Raw genomic sequence first — 19,858 nt, forward strand, 5'->3', positions numbered from 1 at the left:
GTCCTGGAGGAGGGCCCTCGCGGACGCCAGCCCCGTGCGGGCGCAGGGCCCTCCAGCCACGCTCCCCCCGCCACCAGGCCAGTTTCATAGCCGGCGCAGGGAGGGGCCGGGACCGCGGGGAGGAGGACAGTCAGGCCCACACAGCACACAGTTTGGGGGGTGATATTTTGTGTTTGCGGCAGACTTGATGTTGCTTCATTTTGACATTTTGAGGTTCTCAAAGAATTCGCAGCCTGCCTCGCGGCCGGGCGGGACCATGGCCTTCCAAAGGAGCATGTCATTCAAACATGACGTGATGAACACGCCGGGTTTCTTCGGCCCCCTCGCAGCGGTGCCCCAGCTCGCCCCGAGCCAGACCTCGGCCCCGGCCCCCACGCCGGGGGAATAGGCCGCCTGGCCAGCGCCAGTATTCAAATCCGCACGGCGAGGGTTCCCATGCCCAGGAACCCTCCACAGGCCTCCTTTTGATCCCGTCCAGGGCCACTTTGCATAGTCCAAAGAGCAGGGACCCTCACCGCACCCCGGTGAGAAAGGCGGCGTTGTGTTTTGGGTTTGTGCACAGTCACGTGGGCGTCTCTGAGTTTGCCTACCACCAGGAAGGGGCGTGGCCATCGCAACCCCAGCCCAGAGTTCCCGCAGCCAGACCCCGGGGCCAGCCCGGGGACCCTCGCCCCGAGCCCCGCCCACGGACTCATCGGACCCTCCGCTGTGTGACCAGTGCGATTCCGGCCTCTCTGGCCCGGGGTGGTTTTCGTTCCCTCACTTCCCTCCGCTTTCCCTGCCTGGGGCTCTTGCTAAAATTAGCCTCAAGGTTGGAGGCGCTGGCTGCAAGGTTCGGCCCCAGCTCGAAATGTTTTCCACCCTTGGGCCCAACCTCGGATGCTGAACATTTCTCGCATTCAAAGAGGGCTTGTCTGAGCTCCCTGGCTGGCTTCGCCCTCCCGGTTTCACATGGCAGCAGCGGCGGCGGCGGCAGCGGAGCCGGGACTCTGTAAGGAGAAACTCTCCCAAACAAGGTTCCTGGCCCGGCGCGGGCCGAGGGGTGGGCGGGGGGCGGGGGTGCCAGGCGCCTCTGAGCGAGGCGGCCAAACTCCTGGGAGCCCGTGGGCCGCTGGGCTCTGAGAGGGTTGGCTGTCACAGTGGGGACAAGGTAAGGCCGGGCCCCTTCTTTCAGAGGAAAGCCCAGGGCCTGGCACCAGCAAGGCCGTGGCCAGTGGGCAGAGACGGGTAACCCCTGGAGAGGACCGCCCAGGGCGGGGCCGCCGAGGCCGCCGGAGACGCCGCCTGGGGGTGCACGTGGCGTCCGGGACGACTCCCAGATCGAACACGTTTCCAGATTGCAAACCAGGGGAACACCGAGAACCCGACGCCCCCGGAGGAGAAACGCCTCCTGTGTACACACACGTGGCCACCGGCCCGGCAGACGCGGCACCCGGAGCCTCCGCCCCTGCTGTGCCAAACCCCAAACTGCGACCTTGACCCAGACCCAGCACTTGGGATGAGAGGGCCGGGTGCCAGCCCACGGACGCTCTGTCTTGGAGGACGGGAGCCCTGCCTCCCGTGGGTTCCTGCCGCCAGAAACCGCCAGGGCTTCCTAACCCTGCAGCAAGGTAACAAGGTAGAAAGGTCAGACCTTCCGGAAAGCTCTCTCTAAGCTCAAAAGGGATCTCAGGAATGTGGAAAAGCATCGCGGCGTTGTGTACCAAGCCCCTGCCTGTGCGAGGCGCCCCTGAGACGGCGCTTCTCAGGCCTGACGGGTGCAGGGGGTGCCGGGCGGGCCTGTGGACGCACAGCCCCTGGTTGGGGCTTCTGGGTGGAGCCCAGGGTGCTGGTTCCCACCAGGTCCCTGGTGACACCCTGGCTGCCCACCCTCGCCCCCCCCACCCCGCCCAGAGCAGGGAAGCAGTGAAACTCTTGTATTTGAAACAGTGATCCCCAAACAGGTTTTCATACCGTTCCACAGCCTTCCTTGGATGAGTTGCTTTTTTTCTTTTTCTTTCTTTCTTCTTTTTTTTTATTTTCAATCCCATTTCCCCCACAGAGCAAGGCATCTTCCTCTAGGGAAAGCTTAAGAAAAAGAAATGCTGAGACTCCTGTCTGGCTGTACAAGAAATCCTTGTGGCCACTTCAGCGTGACCCGAACTTTTACCCGGAGGAGGAAGAGACGCGTGTTTGAGGCGGGTGCCCACTCCCCCCGCAGATGCCGCGGTCACGGGGTCCGGGAAGGAAGGCCTTCCAGAGCGGGGCCTGCAGGGGACCCTCTGTCATTGAAAACCAAGGTCGGGCCGCAGATGTTTCTGGAAGCCCTGGCACCTGTGTCGCGGTTTAATGACCATCGCCGAGGTCATCGTCGGCACGGCACAAGTTTCTGGAGGGCAGCTCTGGGGCAGCGCAGAGATGTAGAACACTGCGGGGAGGTGTGGCGTGAGAGCCGGGCAGAAGGGCGTCCTGGGGTTTCAGCTGCACCCGGTGTGTGGGGGACCCTCTGTCTCTGGGGTCCGTCCTCCGAGGGCCAGACTCTGCCTTGGAACAAACACGTGCAGGGCCGGTGCTCGGTCACCGCGGAGTGAAGACGCCCCTCGGGGCGCTGGACGGGGCCGCACGCAGACCCCTGCGCGTTAGTTATAAGGCTATGCCACTGTGCATGTCTCCACCTCTGCTGGCGTGTTTACGGCGCCGTTAAAAGCGACCCCTGAGCTCACCCTCCCCTGCCCCGCCGTGACGCCACGCGGAGGCTGCAGCCAATCTGAGTGAGGGTGGACTCCGCCATCCCGAGGCTGGGCAAAGCCGCGGTCGGCCGCGGCCGCTCGCTCGGGGACGGCTCCCGAGGCTGCAGCCCGGGCTCTGAGTCACTTGCGGGGAGCGGGGCCCAGGGTGCAGGTCCCTGCACGCACTGCCAGGCTCCCAACCCGCCCCAGCTCGCCGAGCACTGAGCCCGAGCTCTGGGCGGCGCACTGATGACATGCGTGTCTGTTCGCCTTGGCCTCCTGAGGAAGTGGTAAGGCCAAGTTCACCAGCAACCGGCGGAGTCTTTCCTTACTGTCATGACTCGGAGGATGCCCAGAAAGGCTCCAACTGTCACCTCCCCGAGCTGTGAACTCTGGCTGTGGCTGCGGGGGCAGATAAACCAGAGGAAGACGGCACCGGCTGGTGGCCAGGCCTGCACAGTCTGCCCCCTGGTGCCCCGTCGGAGCCCCGGCCTGGCCGGTGACAGGCAGTGGCAGCGTGAGGTGAGGCCTCAGCCAACCCCAGCCTGACCCACAGATGTCTTTAGACCGACCGGTTCTACGAACACTCCCCCGGGAGGGAGACATGGCCAGCTGTAACTAAGCCAGCAGGGACGAGCTGGGAATTCGAGCAGTGAGCTAACACACCGCCACCCCCCTCCATGCATCTGGACACCTAAGGCCGAAAGCATCAGGGGGTTTCTAGAACGAAGCATGGGAAGCATTTCTCTGCATCGCCACTTGCATTGCTCAGGCATTAGTCAGCCTGAGCTGCCGCCGAGGTGGCAGCTGTGTGGCCGAGCCTTCAGCTGTCAGGGCCCTCCCAGGGAGCGGGGAGGGAAGGAGAGCAGGGACACCACGCCGTGGGGAGGAACCTGGACGTGGCTTTCTCGGGGACCGGGGCGTACAGCGTCCTGGCAATGTGCGTGACACGTGGAAGTCAATAAACGTCGTGAAACAAACTCACAGGGCGACGCTTGCACATGTCGATGAGGTGCCGACACTGGGCGAGCTCACTTTGCACGAGTCTGGGAGAAAGCAGACTCTTGAGTTTCGATTCCTGCTTTAGTCAGAACGGGCCTAAGTAACAATCCTGTCTGTGCCCTGGCAGCACCTGTGCCATTTGCCCTCAAGCTTGCCACCACTGGGGGTGTGGGCGAGACACCGTGGGGGGGACAAAGTTGACGGGCTGTTCTGGCCAGGCGTCCCGCGTGCCCTTGCTGGGTGCCATGGAGCCACCTGCGTGTGCCCCGGTCAGCTCCTCGGAGGCCCCCGTCTCACGGTTCCTCTGGGGGCGGGGGGATTCGAGACCCTCTGCGCCCAGAGCGCTGTGGAGAATGCTCCAGGACCCCAGCAAAGCCAAGTGATCCGTTAGGGAAGGACAGCCTCACTGGACCTGGGAACTCTGAAAAGAACAGCCCTTGGCCCGTGGGCAGGAAACAGGAAGACATGTGTGTGCCCAGAGTGACGTGCCCACACGCAAAAGTCTCCCGCGTTCGGCACCTCCAAACAAGCCCGTCTCCTCGCTACGGCGGAGGACGAGCTAGATCACGCCTTCCTTCCGTCAGTCCCCCGGGAAGGGCTCGCCCCGCAGAGGGCTCTCGCCGCGTCCCGCCCCCCCCACCGCCCCCGCCTGCTGTGCAGAGCCCTCTAATGCTTGCCGGGCGGGTGCAGCTCCTGACGGCGCCACCGAGCATTACCCCCAGGTGTGACTCGGCCCGGGGGGGGCGGGGGGCGGGGGGGGCGGGCTCGGAGTGGAACAGAGGAAGACGAGGGCGAGGCGACACCTCTCGCAGGTGGAAGCAGAAAACGAGTTTCCCGGGTAGCCGCTGCTCTCGCCCCCAGTGCAACCCTTCACTTTCCTTTCCCCCAGCTTCCTAATTTGAATGTGTGTGAGTGTGTGTGTGTGTGTGTGCAGGGGAGAGCGTTGATTTGTACCTCCTTACCGAAAAGATGTCCACTTAGGAGGAACAAACCACGTCATTTTTTTTGTAATAAAATGGTCTGTTCATCCCCAGATGAAAATGCTTTCCCTCTCTCAGGCTCTGAAATTCTGGGAAGTTGCTAGAGCCGTTTAGGGTTCAGACTCTCACCAAAACATTTCCTTTCCTGTGTTCTCCTCTGCACGGCCTCACGCCGCCGCCGCCTTCGCTGGGGGCTGACTCCCCCGACGCCACCGGCCAGCGCCCCCAGCGATGGCACCCGCACCCCTTCTCTGGGCAGCAGCCCGGTGCCAGGGCAGAACCGCTATCGAATAAGCAGCAACGAAATCTTAATCAAAACAATCAGTACTTCCCCAAACCACAAATAACAGCACCAGGACCCGCGTCCCCGGCATCAGCAAAGACCATTGCTGGAACGGGAGACTGAGTCACTTTTTGCCCTAGCCGCTCTCTCCCGAAGCCTACTCGGCTGTTTTCTTGCACAGCCACGGGGTGGGGGTGGGGGTGGGGGTGGGGGGCGGGGGGAGCAGCAGGAGGCAGGTGGAGGGGGAAGGAGGGCATTGCTCAGAAAGTAAAAAAAAAAAAAATTGACCTCATTGAAGTCACATGATTGGCAAGAACCAATTAAGAGGAGCCGTGGAAAGGGGAACAGTTAAATTTGTAATTTGGGTTGTGTGAAAACTTCTTTGGGCCCATAAACAACCACAGAACCACAAGTGGGGCAGGCTGGCAGAGCCGGGAGGCGACGCCGGCACAGTGGTCAGCGGCAGGACGAATCAGAAGGGTTGCAAACCACAGGGTTTCGCGGGGCGGTGAGCATCATCAGCCCACAGCCAAGACACCGCTTTTTTTTTTTTTTAATCTTTAACAATTTGAATATTTGTTTTCGCAAAGGTACATTTTTCATAGGACGCGGGGAGCCCCAGAGGCATCGAGGGAAAAAAAATATATGAAAGAGATGCAGGGAGCCGTGGCCGGGGGCGAGGTTCAAACAATGACCTGTCTTGGTTTCTCGCTCCCAAGGTAAGAAGAAATCAGTGACTCCCCCGCCTTCAGCCAAGGGTGCATTTTCGGGAGGAAGCCATGGCTTCAGACAGCATATTTGAGTCATTTCCTTCGTATCCACAGTGCCTCATGAGAGGTGAGTACACGCCGGTCTTTTAAATCTGCTTTTGCTCGGCTTTGCAGAGAATGTTGTAACACGGTGCCTCTAGCCGGCCGGCTCCCTGCCTGTCTGGTGGGGAGGAATTCAAACGCAGGCTTATGATTACAAGGCTATTGGATTACTTATTCATCAGACGACAGCTCTTCAGAAACGTCTGAATAAACAGTTAAGCTGTTGAAGTGTTGTTAGTCGGTGCGTGAGAACTCTGGCAAGGGCGAGGGAGCCGGCCTGCTCCTGGTTAGAGCCCGGCAGATGGGGCAGCTCGCGTGGAGCTGCCTGGGTCTCGTTTCTGCTCCCCCTGGCCCCGGGCTGACGGCAGCTGCGTTAGCCTGAGCTCGGCGTGCTCTGCGGCCCGCGGTCCAGCCCGCCCGGGGCTCCGAGCCACCTGCAGCGCCGGCCAGCGGGGCTGTGCCAGCCCCGGGGCAGAGGCTCACAGACGCGCGTGCGGCCGGCCAGGGCCGCCAGGGCCAGAGCGGGAAGCAGAGAGCGCTCGCGGGAGCCGGACCGATGGGGCCGGCGGAAAGCACCGGGCTGCGGTTGCGTGCTGTTCTTTGTGGTCTCGGTGCAGAGGCAGCCGGCATCGTTCAAGAGAGAAAGGAAGCAAGTTGTGGTGTGGAGAGACCTCTCTCACCGAGAGCCATAAAGACGCTTCCCAAGCCAGGCGTGGTCGCCCTGGAGTGGCCGGGCTCCCTGACGGGACAGCGTGCGTGGGAGGCCTGCCTGGGTCCCCGCCGCCAGCCCCCTGAAACGTGGCCCGCGAGGAAGGGGTGAGCTGTGAGTGAGGGTGCGTGTGTGCTCACGCGGTGTATCTGTGGCGGGGAGAGAGAGCTGTGCTGACACCAATAAAAATGTCACAAAGTCATCGCAGAGGGTCAGGGCGTGCACGCCGACCAGCGCACGCCGAATGTGGCTGACGGGCCGGCAGCGCCGGGCGCCGCGGATGGGCGAAGGGGGGGATTCGTTCTCTGGCTGCACACTCCCCAGGGCGCCCAGATAGTATCCGTGACTCATGACTCACTCACTCACCCGCGAGACAGCCAGGGAATGCTCAGGGCTGCCGGCCGCTTTGTCACGACAGGCGCCGTCGTGAGTGCCCCTGCGTCTCCGGGTCCCTGAAATCCAAGCACTGGGCAAAGGCGTGCGTGCACGCGTGTGCGTGCGTGCGTGCGTGCGTGCACGTGCACCTGCGTGTGCTGGGGGTGGCGCTGGGGGAGGGGGTTGGAGTCTCAGGAGAAAGGGAAGAAAGCGAGTCATTAACTGGCTCAAAGCTCCAAATTAAAGGGCTTTCAAAGGCTTCTTTACTGGCAGCTGAGGACATTTTAGTGAAGTTGAGTCACGCGCTGGGCGTGAGTCACCCCAGCGGCCCCTCCCTGGCTGCATTTCCTCCGGCCGCCCAGGAGCGAAGGAAGCAATGTCAGTAGCCCAGCAGTAATAAGACTTTCCTGCCTCCACTCTCTTTCACTAACCCCTGCGCACAACCACGGTCTCCTAGCCCACCCACCCAGGGAGGCGGAGTCAGGGAATTTCAAACACGCCCCTGGGCAGTGAGTTGGATTTCAGGCTGGGGTGCTGGCCTGCCCCTGCCCTCACTGGCCAGACAGCAGAGATAATGAGGGGACCCAGGGACCTGCACAGACACAAGGAAAGACAGGGTGCTGGCCCCTGGCACAGCCCCACAGTCCCGTGCCCAGGGATGCCACCTGCCCAGCCCAGGTTGGGACTAGGGGCAGTTAGCTTCCAAGGGGACAGCACGGGGAGGGCCCTGGGACCCCCACCCCATCCCAGAGGGGCTCACGACCGAAGGTGTTTCCATCCATACTCGCAGAAAAGGCACCGAGGGCCTTGTATCGTCTCTACCTGGATAACGCAACGTTGAGGTTTAATTCCAGAGGACCAGCGTGGAATCTCGGCAGCGTGGCTGTTGTTAAGTGCAGCAGTGGGACCCGTCAACAGGGTGGCTTCCATTGTCTGGATTTGCACCCTCCCTCGAGCTCAGGAGGGGACAGGTGCCCCTGCTCAGGGGACCCCCTTAGGGCATTGCCTCAGCGCCAGAGGCTAGCCCAGTCCCCACGCCCTCCCTCACACGGTCCTCCCCGAGTCCGAACCCGGTGGGCACAGCCCGGCCGTCAGCATGCTGGCACCGTCCCCCTTTCCCGTCACCTGTCATTTGTAGCCCGTGCTCCCTCCCTCCCAGCTGCCGGCGAGAGCAGGAGGAGGGGAAAACACCCGGTTTTCTCCCTGGGGCGGCGCTCTGGCACCCCCTGCCCTGCTCACCGAAGGAAGCGCGGAGCTCCCTGCTGGTGAGGCACCCCTGTGGGAACCGGGGGGAAGGCGAGGCGTGGGCCCGGCCTCGGTGACACAGCCCCAGAGGCTGGCATGCAAAGCGAGTGTGGTCTACCACAGTGCGCGCCGCATGGCACTCTCGCCGCGTCCGCGGAGGCTGGGGCGGGGGGGGGGGTAAGATGAAATCAAAATTCCCTGGAACGATCCCTCTGGCTTCGCGCCACGAGGCTCTCGCCGAACCCCCACTTCGGTCCCCTCGCAAGGTGCGGGGTGTGCCGTCGCCCCGAAGACTGCAGTGGGTGTGGCGAGGGAAAACAGCGGCACAGACAGACGTGTTTTTGCAGAACGCCTCAGATAGCCTCGCTCTTAGAAGTGGCTTAGTGGTCTCTGCAAAGCCTGAATGCTAATATGCCTCCGGGTTCCTAGAACCACAGGTAAAAATCTCAGCGGGGCTGACACGCCACTACCGCCGCCGCCGCCGCCGCCACTGCCGCCGGCCCGGAGGCGTCCCTCAAAGGGAATGACGGAGCGCAGACGAGGCCCGGTGTGGGGAGCGGGCCTCTCCGCGAGATCAGCCCGCCCGCGTTTGCAGAAACACATTTACCAAGGCAGTTCTGGCTCCGCCCCGAAGGCTTGGGATCACAGAGAAGTGCAGACAAACCCGCGCACTGCACCCAGAGTGAACTCTGCACTGTTTCGCAGGGCCGCCTAGACCCAGCCCCGCGGCCTGGGCGGCTCCAACGCAGACCTGTGCCGTCTCGGGACCCGGGGGCCCAGGTGTCGTAGCGAGGGCCCCGCCGCCGCGGTGTCGTAGTGGAGGCTGCAAGGCGCGGAGAAGGTCGGTTCCTTCTGAGGCCTCTCTCCCCGTCTCCCCGGGGTGGCGACGGCAGTCTTCCCCCTGGGCCCTAGGCTCGCTGTCCTGGTGGGGACACACCCGTCCCGTCAAATCAGGGGCCGTGCTCACAGCTTCACTTAGTGACCCCTGTAAGGAGCCCACCCCTGAATGTGGTCACATTCCGAAACACTGGGAGTTAGGACGTTGACACAGAGACATAGGGGCGGACACGGTGCGATCCGAAGCAGGCCGTCCTCGCCGACGCGCACGCCCCGGCCCACAGGGCCACCACTGGGCTGTCCCTGGTGCCGTCCTGAAAGTGGGGGGGTCAGACCCCAGGCCCCGTGACGTGGGGCCTCGCATTCTGGCACTGCCCGCCCATTTGGGAACTAATTTTAAAAAAGGTGTTAAAAAAAATCTATCTAAACTCATACCAACACCCTTCGCCGTGCGCCTTTACATGCTAAGACGCCTTTGAAGATGACGAGGCGATCTGGAAACGCTTCGGTGTTAAAAGAACAAAGAGCCGTCCCCCAAAGAAGCCACCGCCCTGGCCCCACTTCCTCCAGCGACGCTGTCCCTGCCGCTCAGAGCCCTCCCAGGATGCACTCGGCCGCCTGGGCAGGGCGTGGGGCGCCGGGGAGGGGCACCCGCGGCCTCACACCTGCGCCCGCACCCAGGGCGGCCGCCGCAGTGAGCAGCCAGGTGCGGAGTGCCTTCGGAAGGGGCGGTGGGCCCAGGAACCGGAGGGCAGGGCCCCCCCACCCCGAGAGCGGTTGGAGGCAGAGAGCAGCCAGGAGGTCCCTCTGCCTGGGACACATGTGGGGTGCGGGCCCCAGAGAGGCCTGCCCCGTGGCCGAGACAGAGAGGCCGGGGCTCGTGCTGGGGCCAAGGGGACTCCAGGGCCGTGACTGTCCTGGAGAGACCGGGGTGGAGAGACCATGTCCGTCCGTCCCAGGGGAGAGCTGGACGTTCACGAGAGCGGCCACCACTCGCAAAGGGCCAGCAGAGGTGGGCGGCCGGTGCAGGGGCTGGGGCAGCGGCGGACGGTGCAGCGCAGCTTCCCTCTCGGGCTGCGGCGTCCTCGTCCGCAGCCGCTGCCGTCGAAGTGGCCCCTCGCGTACAGACCAGACCGCGGGGCCTGCATCGGGCGCTTCGCACGGGCGTGATCGCGGGGCCGGACCCGTCATCCTGGGCTCCTGGAGCTCCGTTCTCTCCCAGAGGACGCTCGGTCAGACTCGGTCCGCGTGGGGAAGGGAGAGGCCGCAGGGCGGTGGGAGCGGTGGGGGGTCACAGGGAGGCCCCCTGGAGAAGGCGACACAGGGCCGGGGAAGGAGACGGTGGTCGGCGGGTGGGCACCAGAGGACAGGGAGGAGTCCTCGAGGTGGGGAGCAGCCCGGCGGAAGGTCGAGCAGCAGGGACCCCGTGGGATCGGGCAGGTGGTGAGGGAGTCTGCCCACGTGGTGGCTTTTCGACGTCGCCTTGTGAGTGTCCGCGAAGGGGAGAGGGAAGGAGGGAGGGCCCGGGGTGCCGCTCGGCGAGTCCAGCTTTCACACGTCGGAGCCGCTGGGGGCGCGCCGCGGCGGGACCCTGCACAGGTGCCTCTCCGGGTCCGGAGTCTCGGGGAGTCGCCGAAAAGCTTTGTTTTCCTGAAGGCCGCTCTCAGGCCCGGAGCCATCTCGCCCGCGGAACCACGTGCAGGTTCCCCGGGCCCCGAGGGGTGGCCGGTCTCCGCGCTCACATGCGGCCCAGGCACCGGGCCCACGCCCGGGGCTGCCGGCGGCCGGCTGCTCCTCTGGCTGGGGAGGGAGCGGAGGCCCCCATGGGAGCCTCGGGCAGCCCTTCAGGCGTGTCGGGTGATTTCTGGTGACCCAGACGAGCCATTCTGAGATGATGTCCCCGCATCCCCTCTCGGTTCTGGACACGGGCCCACAGCGTTCTAGAGGGGCCGGCCTCCGAGTGGGAGTCCCCTCCAAGGGCATTGAAGCGCCGTGGCCCACACCGCCTGTGTCTGTTTGGCCCCTGGGAGCAACCAGTTTCTACTCTTTTATTTTCTTTTTTAAAAGATTTTATTTATTTATTTTTAGAGAGGGAAGGGAGGGAGAAAAAGAGAGAGAGAGAAACATCAATGTGCAGTTGCTGGGGGCCATGGCCTGCAACCCAGGCATGTGCCCTGACTGGGAATTGAACCTGTGATGCTTTGGTTTTCAGCCCGCACTCAATCCACTGAGCTGTGCCAGCCAGGGCCTCTTTTATCTTCTGATAGCAACTGGTCGCCCTCCCGATGCACACGGGGATGCAGGGCATTTTCCCGCGTCATCCCAAAAGCTTGCTCCCGAGTCCCGTTCTCCGGAAGCTGCCCGGGGCCCAGGCAGACATTAACACCTGCAAACCCTCTGCCCCTCCTGCCCCCGCGTGTCTCTCGCCCTGCATCCCGGGCGCCGCCAGCCCCCGGCGTCAGCCTTTCTCTGAGTAACACGGGCCCCAAGGGATGCATCCTCCCGGGCCCATTCTCTCCTAAAACGTGACGACCCTGGCACTCCAGAGCGGTAGGAAGGGGGCCTTTCCTATCACAGCTTTGGGGGCTGTGAGTGTCGTCTGGAAGAACTTCAAGGGGCAGGGCGGCAGGGCGGGGGGCCTGAATACAAAGCAGCCCAAGGGCTCACGGACAGGCCCTGGCTCCCACGGGCTGCCCCGTGTTCACTTCCGGCACCCCTCCCCCTCCCCTGCCCTGGGGATGCTCAGCGATACCTGAGAAGGAAGGAGGCGGCCAAGCAGGAAACAGGCCCCCCGTGGCCAGATGAGGACCGAAACACTGTGTCTTTGACGGTGGCCGAGCGTGCGGCTCACCAGCCAGACCCGCGCTGACCGCACAGAAGGGGAGGCCTGGCTCCTGGGGCCCACACCGCGGGCCCCGGCCTGTGCCGTGTGACGGGCCGTTCCAGAGTGGGCCGTCCCTGGCCGGTGCGGTGGGGACCGGGTGCTCCTGGGCTGGGGTCCAGCGTGCCCCGCCTGCAGCCGAGAGGCCCGCAGCTCGGATCTGTCCGGGCGGGAAGGAGGGGGAGCCCACCCTCCTTCCCTCTGGGCCCACTCCTGGTGGGGCTCTGTCTTCCGTCTTCTTACTCAGGAAAGCGGCCCTTGTCTGCCAAAGCTTCCCCTCCGTGTCCCCTGGGCCGGAGCCAGGGCACGAGGCGCTGGCTGGAAGGTGCCCGGGACAATGGAGTTGCCCCTTTCTAGCTCACAGAGCGGAGGAACGTGGAGGGAGAGGTGGCTGGGGGTGGGTGTCCAGTGACCGGGGGCAGCCTCGGCGGTGACGGCGGGCACAGTCCCCGGGCAGACGGTGGTGTCCGGCGGGGTTTCGTCTCTGGTTTCCCGTGTTAGCAGCGCTCTGAAAACTCACGCAGAGAAACTCCGCGTCTCTCCTTCAGTCCTTCTCAGAAGGTGCAGATGATGCGGGAGGGAGGGGGGCGCGAGATGTATCCCCGATGTACCCAGAACCGGCTGGAGACGAGAGGGGGAGGGGCAGGAGCTGGGTACATGGGTGTCACAGTCACGCCTCCTCCGTGTCCTGTCGAAGCCCAGGGTGGCCCCGGGCCCTCTCACGGCGTGAGGAAGGCGACACAGCCTCCTCCCAACGGCGTGTCGCTTACGTGCGCGCCGCCGGCCTGGCCGTGGGCCGCACGAGTCAGTGCGTGACCAGAAGGGGTTTCTTTCTGTCTCTCCCTCATCCTTTCAAATTCTCACAACCTCGTGGCCCGACACCTTCAAAGGTTTCTTGAAGGGGAATTCTTTTCTGCAGAATTTCTCGAGCGGAACTTTCTTTTCCGTCGCCCTCCTTGCATGTACCTGACGCTGTCTTGTCCCAGAGAGAGACACGGCCATCAGATCGCCGCGCCGGTCCAGGCCATGGGACCCTCACAGACACCCTGTGTTTCTGCAAGGGACGGGCAACCTCTGCTTCGAGAGGACCGGCCCTGTCCGCTCCCTGAGTCTGGGTGCGGATCTGTCGTCTCTCTGCAAGCCGATGCTTTATTTAAAATTTAAAAAACAAAGAAGACTGTTTTGCTTTCCCCGGAAATAAGAAACAATGTCCGTTTTTCACTCTGTTTTGCTGCCGGGCTGGTGTGCATGAGAGAGTCGTAGATTTTTGTGTGGGGCCCTGCCTGCCCGTTCAGGGTCCTTAGGCGTCTATTTTCAGATGCACTTCTCCGTAAGCCGTGAACTCCCACCCCCCGGCATTTTAGGGGCCCCCACGGTCGCCAAAAACAGAAATCTCAGTTGGCGTGTTGGGCGTGCTCAGCGGCTCTGCCCGTGTCAACTCCGGTACTCTTGTCCGGCAACCCGCCCCCGTGCTCAGGGGCTCTGAGCCGGGCCACGGCCTGTCCGGCCTTGAGAGCAGGTGCCTTGGGGTGGGGGGGAACGCCCGGTTCTGACACCTGGCGCAGCTTCTGCTCCGTCCTCTCCGCCGGCCTCCCAGCGTCCCCTCCCGGTCCCGCTGACGTCCTCGCCGAAAGAGGACTGTGACTCCTGGGAGGAAAACAGCTGGGAGGATCACCTCAAAGCTGTATTGCTTCTGAAAAATGTGCAGGATTTCAGATATTTTTTTTTTTTGGTAGATCCTAAAGAAAGATCTAGAAACGATCGCAGTAGTCAGCTTGCCAGGCAGGGCTCCGTGAGTGAGAGCAAGGAGCAGGGGACCGTGAGCACGCTGCAGGGGGGCGTGGTCCCCTGCTCCCCGCGGGGTGAGGTTCTCAGGGGAGGCTGGGCCTGCGCTCAGAGCAGCGCCCCTCCCCCACGACCCGGTGCAGGAGCCAAAGAGGTGAACGTGTACAGCCTCCGATGCTTATGTTCTGGCACAGCCACAGGAACGTTCAAAGGGCAACGCAGATGAGCCGAGAGCCCCGGTCGGGGGCCATTTTCCTGCAGCAGCTTCCTCGCCAACCGCACTTTGCCGCTCTTCATGACGCGGCTGCCGCCTGCCCTTTGAACCCCGTGCCCCCGGCCCCTCACAGCACACCACCTGCAGGCTGCATCTGCGCAGCCTCTCGCCTCGCCACCAGTCACAGCTGAACTTGACACCAACCCACTCGCTTGGCAAGGCTGTAATGTATGCAACCTGAAAGCGCATGTGTGGGCCAACCCACCCAAGGGCCTGGCGGGACTACAGGGAAGGGGAGACCCGTCCATGCCTTCGGGGGCGCTTGGGCCCTCCCCCCCCCGGCTTGTCCCAGCCCTTTCCAGCGCCGGCATGTGTACACGGCAGGAAAGAATGAGGCCAGGCTGACACCGGAGTGACAGGCAGGAACAGAAACTCGCACGGCTGTTGCATTACCACTGTGCCTGCGGCCCAGCGTGGCCGCTGCCCTCAGAGCCCGGGAGGGGAGGAGGAGTCACGAAACCGCCTTGCACAAACACGAGGGCCGCGGAGGGCGTGCAGTTCTAGAAAGAAGCACAAACGGCAACAATGGGAATTCTGTTCACCTGCCAATCATCCCACATCATTACTCCACACTAAAAAAATAAATAAATAAAGCAGCGCCGCCCCTGCGCTGCCCTCTGGGTTGTGGGCAGAACAAAGGGGTAATTGTGTGGGAGAGGTGGGTGAATCTGTGTAAACAGCAAATGAACCGTGAGACACTGTCCCGTCTCATACTTTCTAAGTTACCCGTGTGGGTGTGTTTTCTATATATAGTCACACACAGTTTTATATACTGCAGTTGGCATCTGAGACCCTATACCTTTATAGGTACATAAAGTTTTGGACGCCTAGACATTTCTGGGGTTTTGCCCAGAGTGACCTTATGCATCTCCTTGATGCCGGGGAGCGGGACACGGTCACTCGTCCCGGGTCCCCCGGCTGGTCAGCGCCAGAACCACAGCCAGCACCCGGGTCATCCCCGCTCTTGCCTCCCAGCGGTCTGCAGACACTAGGTGGCCGATGCCACGCGGGCGTCTAAGTAGCCAGCAGACAGCACCTGCCTGCGGGCCGACCGCGGTCTCCGTGGGCAAACACGGCGTGGAGCCACCGGCGTGGAGCCTGCAGCCTTCGCGGCTCCCCGGCTGGCGGCGCAGCGCCTGCCCCCGCCCCCCGGCTGCGTTGCCGGTCGGTCTTGCCGGTGCGCCCAGCGCTGCCTTCGCCACCGGCGGCCACGCCCCTTGGGCAATGGTATGGCTAACCAGGTTGGTTCTGGGGAGCATCTCTGGGGAAGTCTGAGCGGCCAGGGAGCCACGAACCTGCATGTTCGTGCAGCGGGGTGCAGGGCGGCCTCGGCCTGGGCGGCGGCCCCCGGAGCTGCCCTGGGACGTGGGACGGCACTGCCTTTGTGCGAGGTGGGGACCCGCAGAGACACGGGTCCTCGCTGCGCTGCCGGGAAAGCTCTCACGCTCAGAAGTGGTCTCCGTGGGGAGAGATAAAGGGCTCTCCCTCCCTCCCTCCTTCCTTCTCTCTCTCTCTCTCTCTCTCTCTCACACACACACACGCATACACGCACACACAGCCCAGCATTCAGAATCCACATGCTTTGGGCCTTAGAGGACCCACTGGGGTCTCTTCCCACGCGGCACTGAGTGGGAGAAAGCTGTTTCCCAAGTGGAGCGGGAAGTGCCGAGTGTCGGGCACTCATTTCCAAACCGCTTTGGTCAGCTCGCATGTACGTGAAAGGTATTCAGCGTGCGCCCGCCCGTGGGTATTTATTTATATATAATTTACACGCCTGCGTCCGGGACCACCATGTCCCGGGGTCCCGGTCTGTGAGCTGTCTGGTGGGGGGGCCAGGGGCAGAGCAGGCCTGAGTGGAGCGGGAGCGGGGCGGTGGGAAGTGGGGAGCCCAGGCCGTGGGTGGGCGGGCTCCGGGCCGGGTTTCTCCCCATCCCCTGCGCTGCGCTGTGTGACCCTGAGCCGTCCACCTGCCCTTGCAGGCCTGCAGGCCACTCCCCTGTAGAGCAGGCACTGCGGCCCCAGCTCTGGATGGCTCGTCAGGAGGACCTCGGGGGAGAGCCAGGGGCAGTGGGCACCGAGAGGCAGGCAGTAAGTGAAAGTCACTCTGGAGAGTGCCACCAAGTCGCGTGGGGCAGAGTCTGGGCCGGAGAGGGCCTCTCGGAGCCCGGAACACGGCCCTTTGACCGAGCTCGGAGCCCGGCGGGGGTCTCGTGGGAAACTGGATCTGCCTCCCCACCAGGCAGCGGCGGCACAGATGCCAGCCCTGTGCCCCTGGCGGAGGGCTGAGCCTGCTAACGCTAAAAGCGGTCACAGCAACACTAGTATCCGCTGGGCGCATAGTGCGTGCAAGGCGCCAGCACGGAGCCGGTTTCCTGCGTCACTTGCTACCCCCTTCACTCGAACCGGGGCAGGTGCTCTTGTGGCGGGCCCCGGGTGCCCAGGGGAGTGGGGCCGGCAGAGGTGGGGCCCCCTGCCTGAGGCGGAGCTGCTAGGAGGCGCGGACGCCAGGTCCCCAAGGAGGTGTCTACGTGCAGGGCCCGCTGTCACCGCAGGAAGGAGAGGGGGTTTCGCCGTCCTCTCGGTTTGACTCACGAGAGGGCTGAGCTGCGTGGAGGCAGAGGCTCCTCCAGGCCCGTGCGCGGCAGGTGACGCTGCGTGGGGAGAGCTGACCCTCAGGAGGTTTCGAACCCGGGCCCCAGCAGTGTGCTGGGCCGCCTGCGTGGCTCTGGGTGCGTCCGGCGTCTGGCGGCTTTAGGTCCCCACGGTCAGCGTCCATGCTGCCCCGTCCTCCCAGAGCCGTCCCCCTCAGGGGGCGGTCACGTGGTTCCAGGACAACCCCAAGGGACACTTCTCTCAGCCTGCGGTGTTCCGAGTGGGGCAAGTGTCAGAGTGGGGCAACTGTCCCCAAAATGACATGCGATGCCGGCGTGGCAGCATTGGGGCGGCCAAGGCAAAGCCTTTCCTCGCAGCCAACCGGTCTGAGAGTCCCTCCGAGGTGACAGAGCGTGAGACAGCGAGGCGTTCCCTGAAAAATCCCTAGGGAAGGCTCCCCTTCGGGGCCACGGGAGGCTGGCCCTGTGATTGCATGACCTTGGAGGACAGCACCTCCTGAAATGTCAGGTCCCAGGCGTCTCCTTGCCCCATCCTGGCCCGTATCCTGGACCCATGTACAGAAGGACTCACGGACAACCCCCCTGGTACCCAAGGCCTCCCCACCCGAGCCCATCCTTCAGGGCGTCCCCCGGGGGCGGCAGTGCGGCCACACCGACCCTGGCCGGGGAGGCGCCTGGCAAACGCGCACGCCGGTCACTGCTGTGGCTGGGATGCGAATTCTGCCAGAAGCAGGTGAGTCCGCGGTGACGGCAGGAGGTGGCCGCAGTCCCGCCGCACACGGGACCCTCCACGCCGCCAGGGCCCAGGGGCCCAGCAAGAGACTCGCTCCCCGGGCTTCTGCAGAAGCACCTGCCGCCTCAGAGTCTGGCGACTCATCGCACCGGGCGAGCAGGTGGGTGTGAGGTTTTCTTTTCCCTCTCTTTAACCTTGTTTGTGTGAAAGGCGTTTTTCGGCTGATTATTCGACAGCCAGGTACCTCGGGAAGTTCCTCGCGTCTCTCCCTGGGCCCCGCGTGGCCGCAGGACCACAATTCTCGGCTTGTCCCCCCGCAGCCAGCGCACAGCCGGCAGAGGCCCTGCACCCTGAGAAGGCAGGAGCCCCTCCAGCCTCTCGGTTGTGACGATGCAAACATCTTAATGGGAACAAATTAAAAGGTGCTCAAGCTAATTATGCCCCACAATAAAAAGTAATAATAAACGAATAAAGCTCCTTTGGAAAGGAGATTCCGCAGAACCTCAGAAGAGTCGCTCTCCTTCCTGGGAGCGGGCCGTGGACGGGGAAGCGGTGTGACCCCCACACTGTGCACGGAGGTCATACTTTGGGAATTCCTGTGACTCAGAAAAGGCCCTGTGCATGCTTCTGCACACACCCCGGGCCGGGCCCTCCCCAGCCCCGCTTCCGGGCCCCCTCCCGTCTTCCCGCGGTGACCCCCACTGGACCTGCAGTCCGGCTTCGGCCCTTTGGAGAGGGTCCCGCGCCCCTGACCCGGGCTGACGGGCCGGGACGGCCTCTCCGGCAGGTGCTCCCAGCCACTTGGCGGGGCAGGTTCCCCCTCAGGGACATCGGTCTGGGACCAAACGTGTCATTTACGGAGAGCGCACGGCGGGAAGGGGCAGAAGGCAGAGAGGGGCCCCTGGTGACTGTCACCGCGGATGAGCCCGGACCCCTTGTTGCTGGGCCCCTGGAGGGGTTCTCACCTGGGAGTCAACCCCCGGGGGCGGGGAGGGGGAGGGGGGGAGCCCACCCCACCCCAGCAGGCTCCGGGTGGCAGCCAGCGTGAGTCCTTCACACCGTTCTGGGGGAGGACCCTGGCTTGTTCGTTAAAGGTAGGCGACGATTAAGTCACTTTGTTGCTTATCAATAAAGACGAGAGCGACCGACCTCGGCCAAGGGCTACCAGGCCACCAGACAAGCCGTCCCTACCCTCTCCCACGGTCAGACGCTGTGCGTAGCCAGCAAGCACAGCTCCCGCCCCCCACGCCTGGAGAAAACAGAGAAGTGGGCAGCCCAGGCCACACGGCTGGTGGGAGGCAGTAGCCAGCCAGCGGGGGTCCAGGCTCCGTCCGGCTCACCCACCCACGGCGCGGCAGCGGGGACGGCGCTGGGCTTGGCCAGCCCGGTCAGCTCTGCCCCTCCCGCTGAGTCACCCTGGCAGACTGCTCACCCTCTCTGGGTCCCCCTCCCTCATCGGTGGGGCACGCGACCAAAGGGGCTCCCCTCGGGGACCGGGGTGAGGCCCAGGCTAGAACGCTGCCTGGTTCAGGGACCCAGCGATGAAGATTCAGAGGAAAGAAGTCGCCCCCAGAAAACGATGAGAAAGCGCCGTTGGGCTGCCGAGTCTCGTGGGGTCAGCACCCGTGCGTAGCATTGACCACGGGCTGGGCCCTGTCGGAAGCCCCTTGTAAATAGGAGCTCGTGTCATCCTTGTCACCTACACAGCGGGGACAACTGGTCTCCTCATTTCACACATGGGTGTCTGGGGCCCAGAGTGGCCCAGAGTCTTGTCCAGGGCCTCATAGCCAGGGGGGCGGTGGGCTGAACTGAGGGTTTGACCCCAAAACATGCACGCGCCCAAGAGACAGCCTCCTACAGCGCGTGGCCCGGGCACTCGTGCCCCTGGGAATCAGTAGAAACAAGCGGCTTAGCCTCTAAGTTCCGACGTCACGGGCAGGGGGCCCCCGATCTGAGCACGGCAGCGCCCTGCACTCCCGTGGTGCTGCAGGGGCAGGGCTGCACCCCTGGGCCCCGACAACCAGCGCCCGCCTCCGAGGGGCTCCCCCCTTTCCCACGGTGGGGCTGTCGGCCTGTCTCTGACGAAGGCTCTGGGAATCTGGAAGAGAGGGAATCCAGGGTAACGATCGATGCGGGGACCTGCAGAACACTGGGGTTCGGTCAAAAGCGTCAGCAACCCCAGCGCGTGTTCGGTTTCCCTTGGCTACGTGCTGTTTTCTCAGCGCCTCGGGGAGGATCCTTCCCCAGGCTCCACACACTTCCCGCTGCTCCACGACTTCTGGGAGCGGGGTCGTGACATCCAGCCCGTGGGGCGGTTGCTCAGTGCGGGGAGGTCCCTGTGCAAGGTTCGAGGGCCGCGACGTGTGTCCGCACAGGGGCTCCCCACACCCCCACCGCCGACACGGGCGTGTGTCTCGCTTGCGCCCTGAGGCAGTGGGGTCACCCGAGGGCCACCCCGACGGCCCAGTCTTCCAGGGTGCCCGTGGGGAGCGCCTGCGAAAAGCCGTGTTCCAGTTCTGGCTCGCATTTGCCGGGCTCGTCTGTCTACTTCGCACCGACGAAAACGAAAACGTAATTCAGGGTTTTCTGTGCCGGCCGTGCGGTCTCCCGGAGACTCTGAAT

General features: G+C 63.7%; 1 protein-coding gene across 5 annotated transcripts in view; it reads left to right on the plus strand.

Annotated features, from left to right (window-relative positions):
* The first annotated feature begins 5,374 nt into the window (after window positions 1-5,374).
* The window catches only part of RUNX1 (RUNX family transcription factor 1), a 207,809-nt gene continuing 193,325 nt past the window's right edge, over window positions 5,375-19,858 (plus strand). For 3 of the 5 annotated variants that reach the window (XM_045852458.1, XM_045852463.1, XM_045852461.1), the window contains exons 1-2: window positions 5,375-5,563; window positions 5,693-5,810. In XM_045852458.1, the coding sequence (XP_045708414.1) occupies window positions 5,753-5,810 (58 nt within the window). In that variant the 5' untranslated portion in view covers window positions 5,375-5,563; window positions 5,693-5,752. Of the gene's footprint in view, window positions 5,564-5,605; window positions 5,811-19,858 lie in introns of those variants that run through there. The other 2 variants (XM_045852460.1, XM_045852462.1) reach the window with 2 other exon arrangements.

This window comes from Phyllostomus hastatus, unplaced genomic scaffold (genome assembly GCF_019186645.2).
Source record: "Phyllostomus hastatus isolate PE091 unplaced genomic scaffold, TTU_PhHast_1.1 phas_contig_948, whole genome shotgun sequence".
NCBI classification, from domain to species: domain Eukaryota; kingdom Metazoa; phylum Chordata; class Mammalia; order Chiroptera; family Phyllostomidae; genus Phyllostomus; species Phyllostomus hastatus.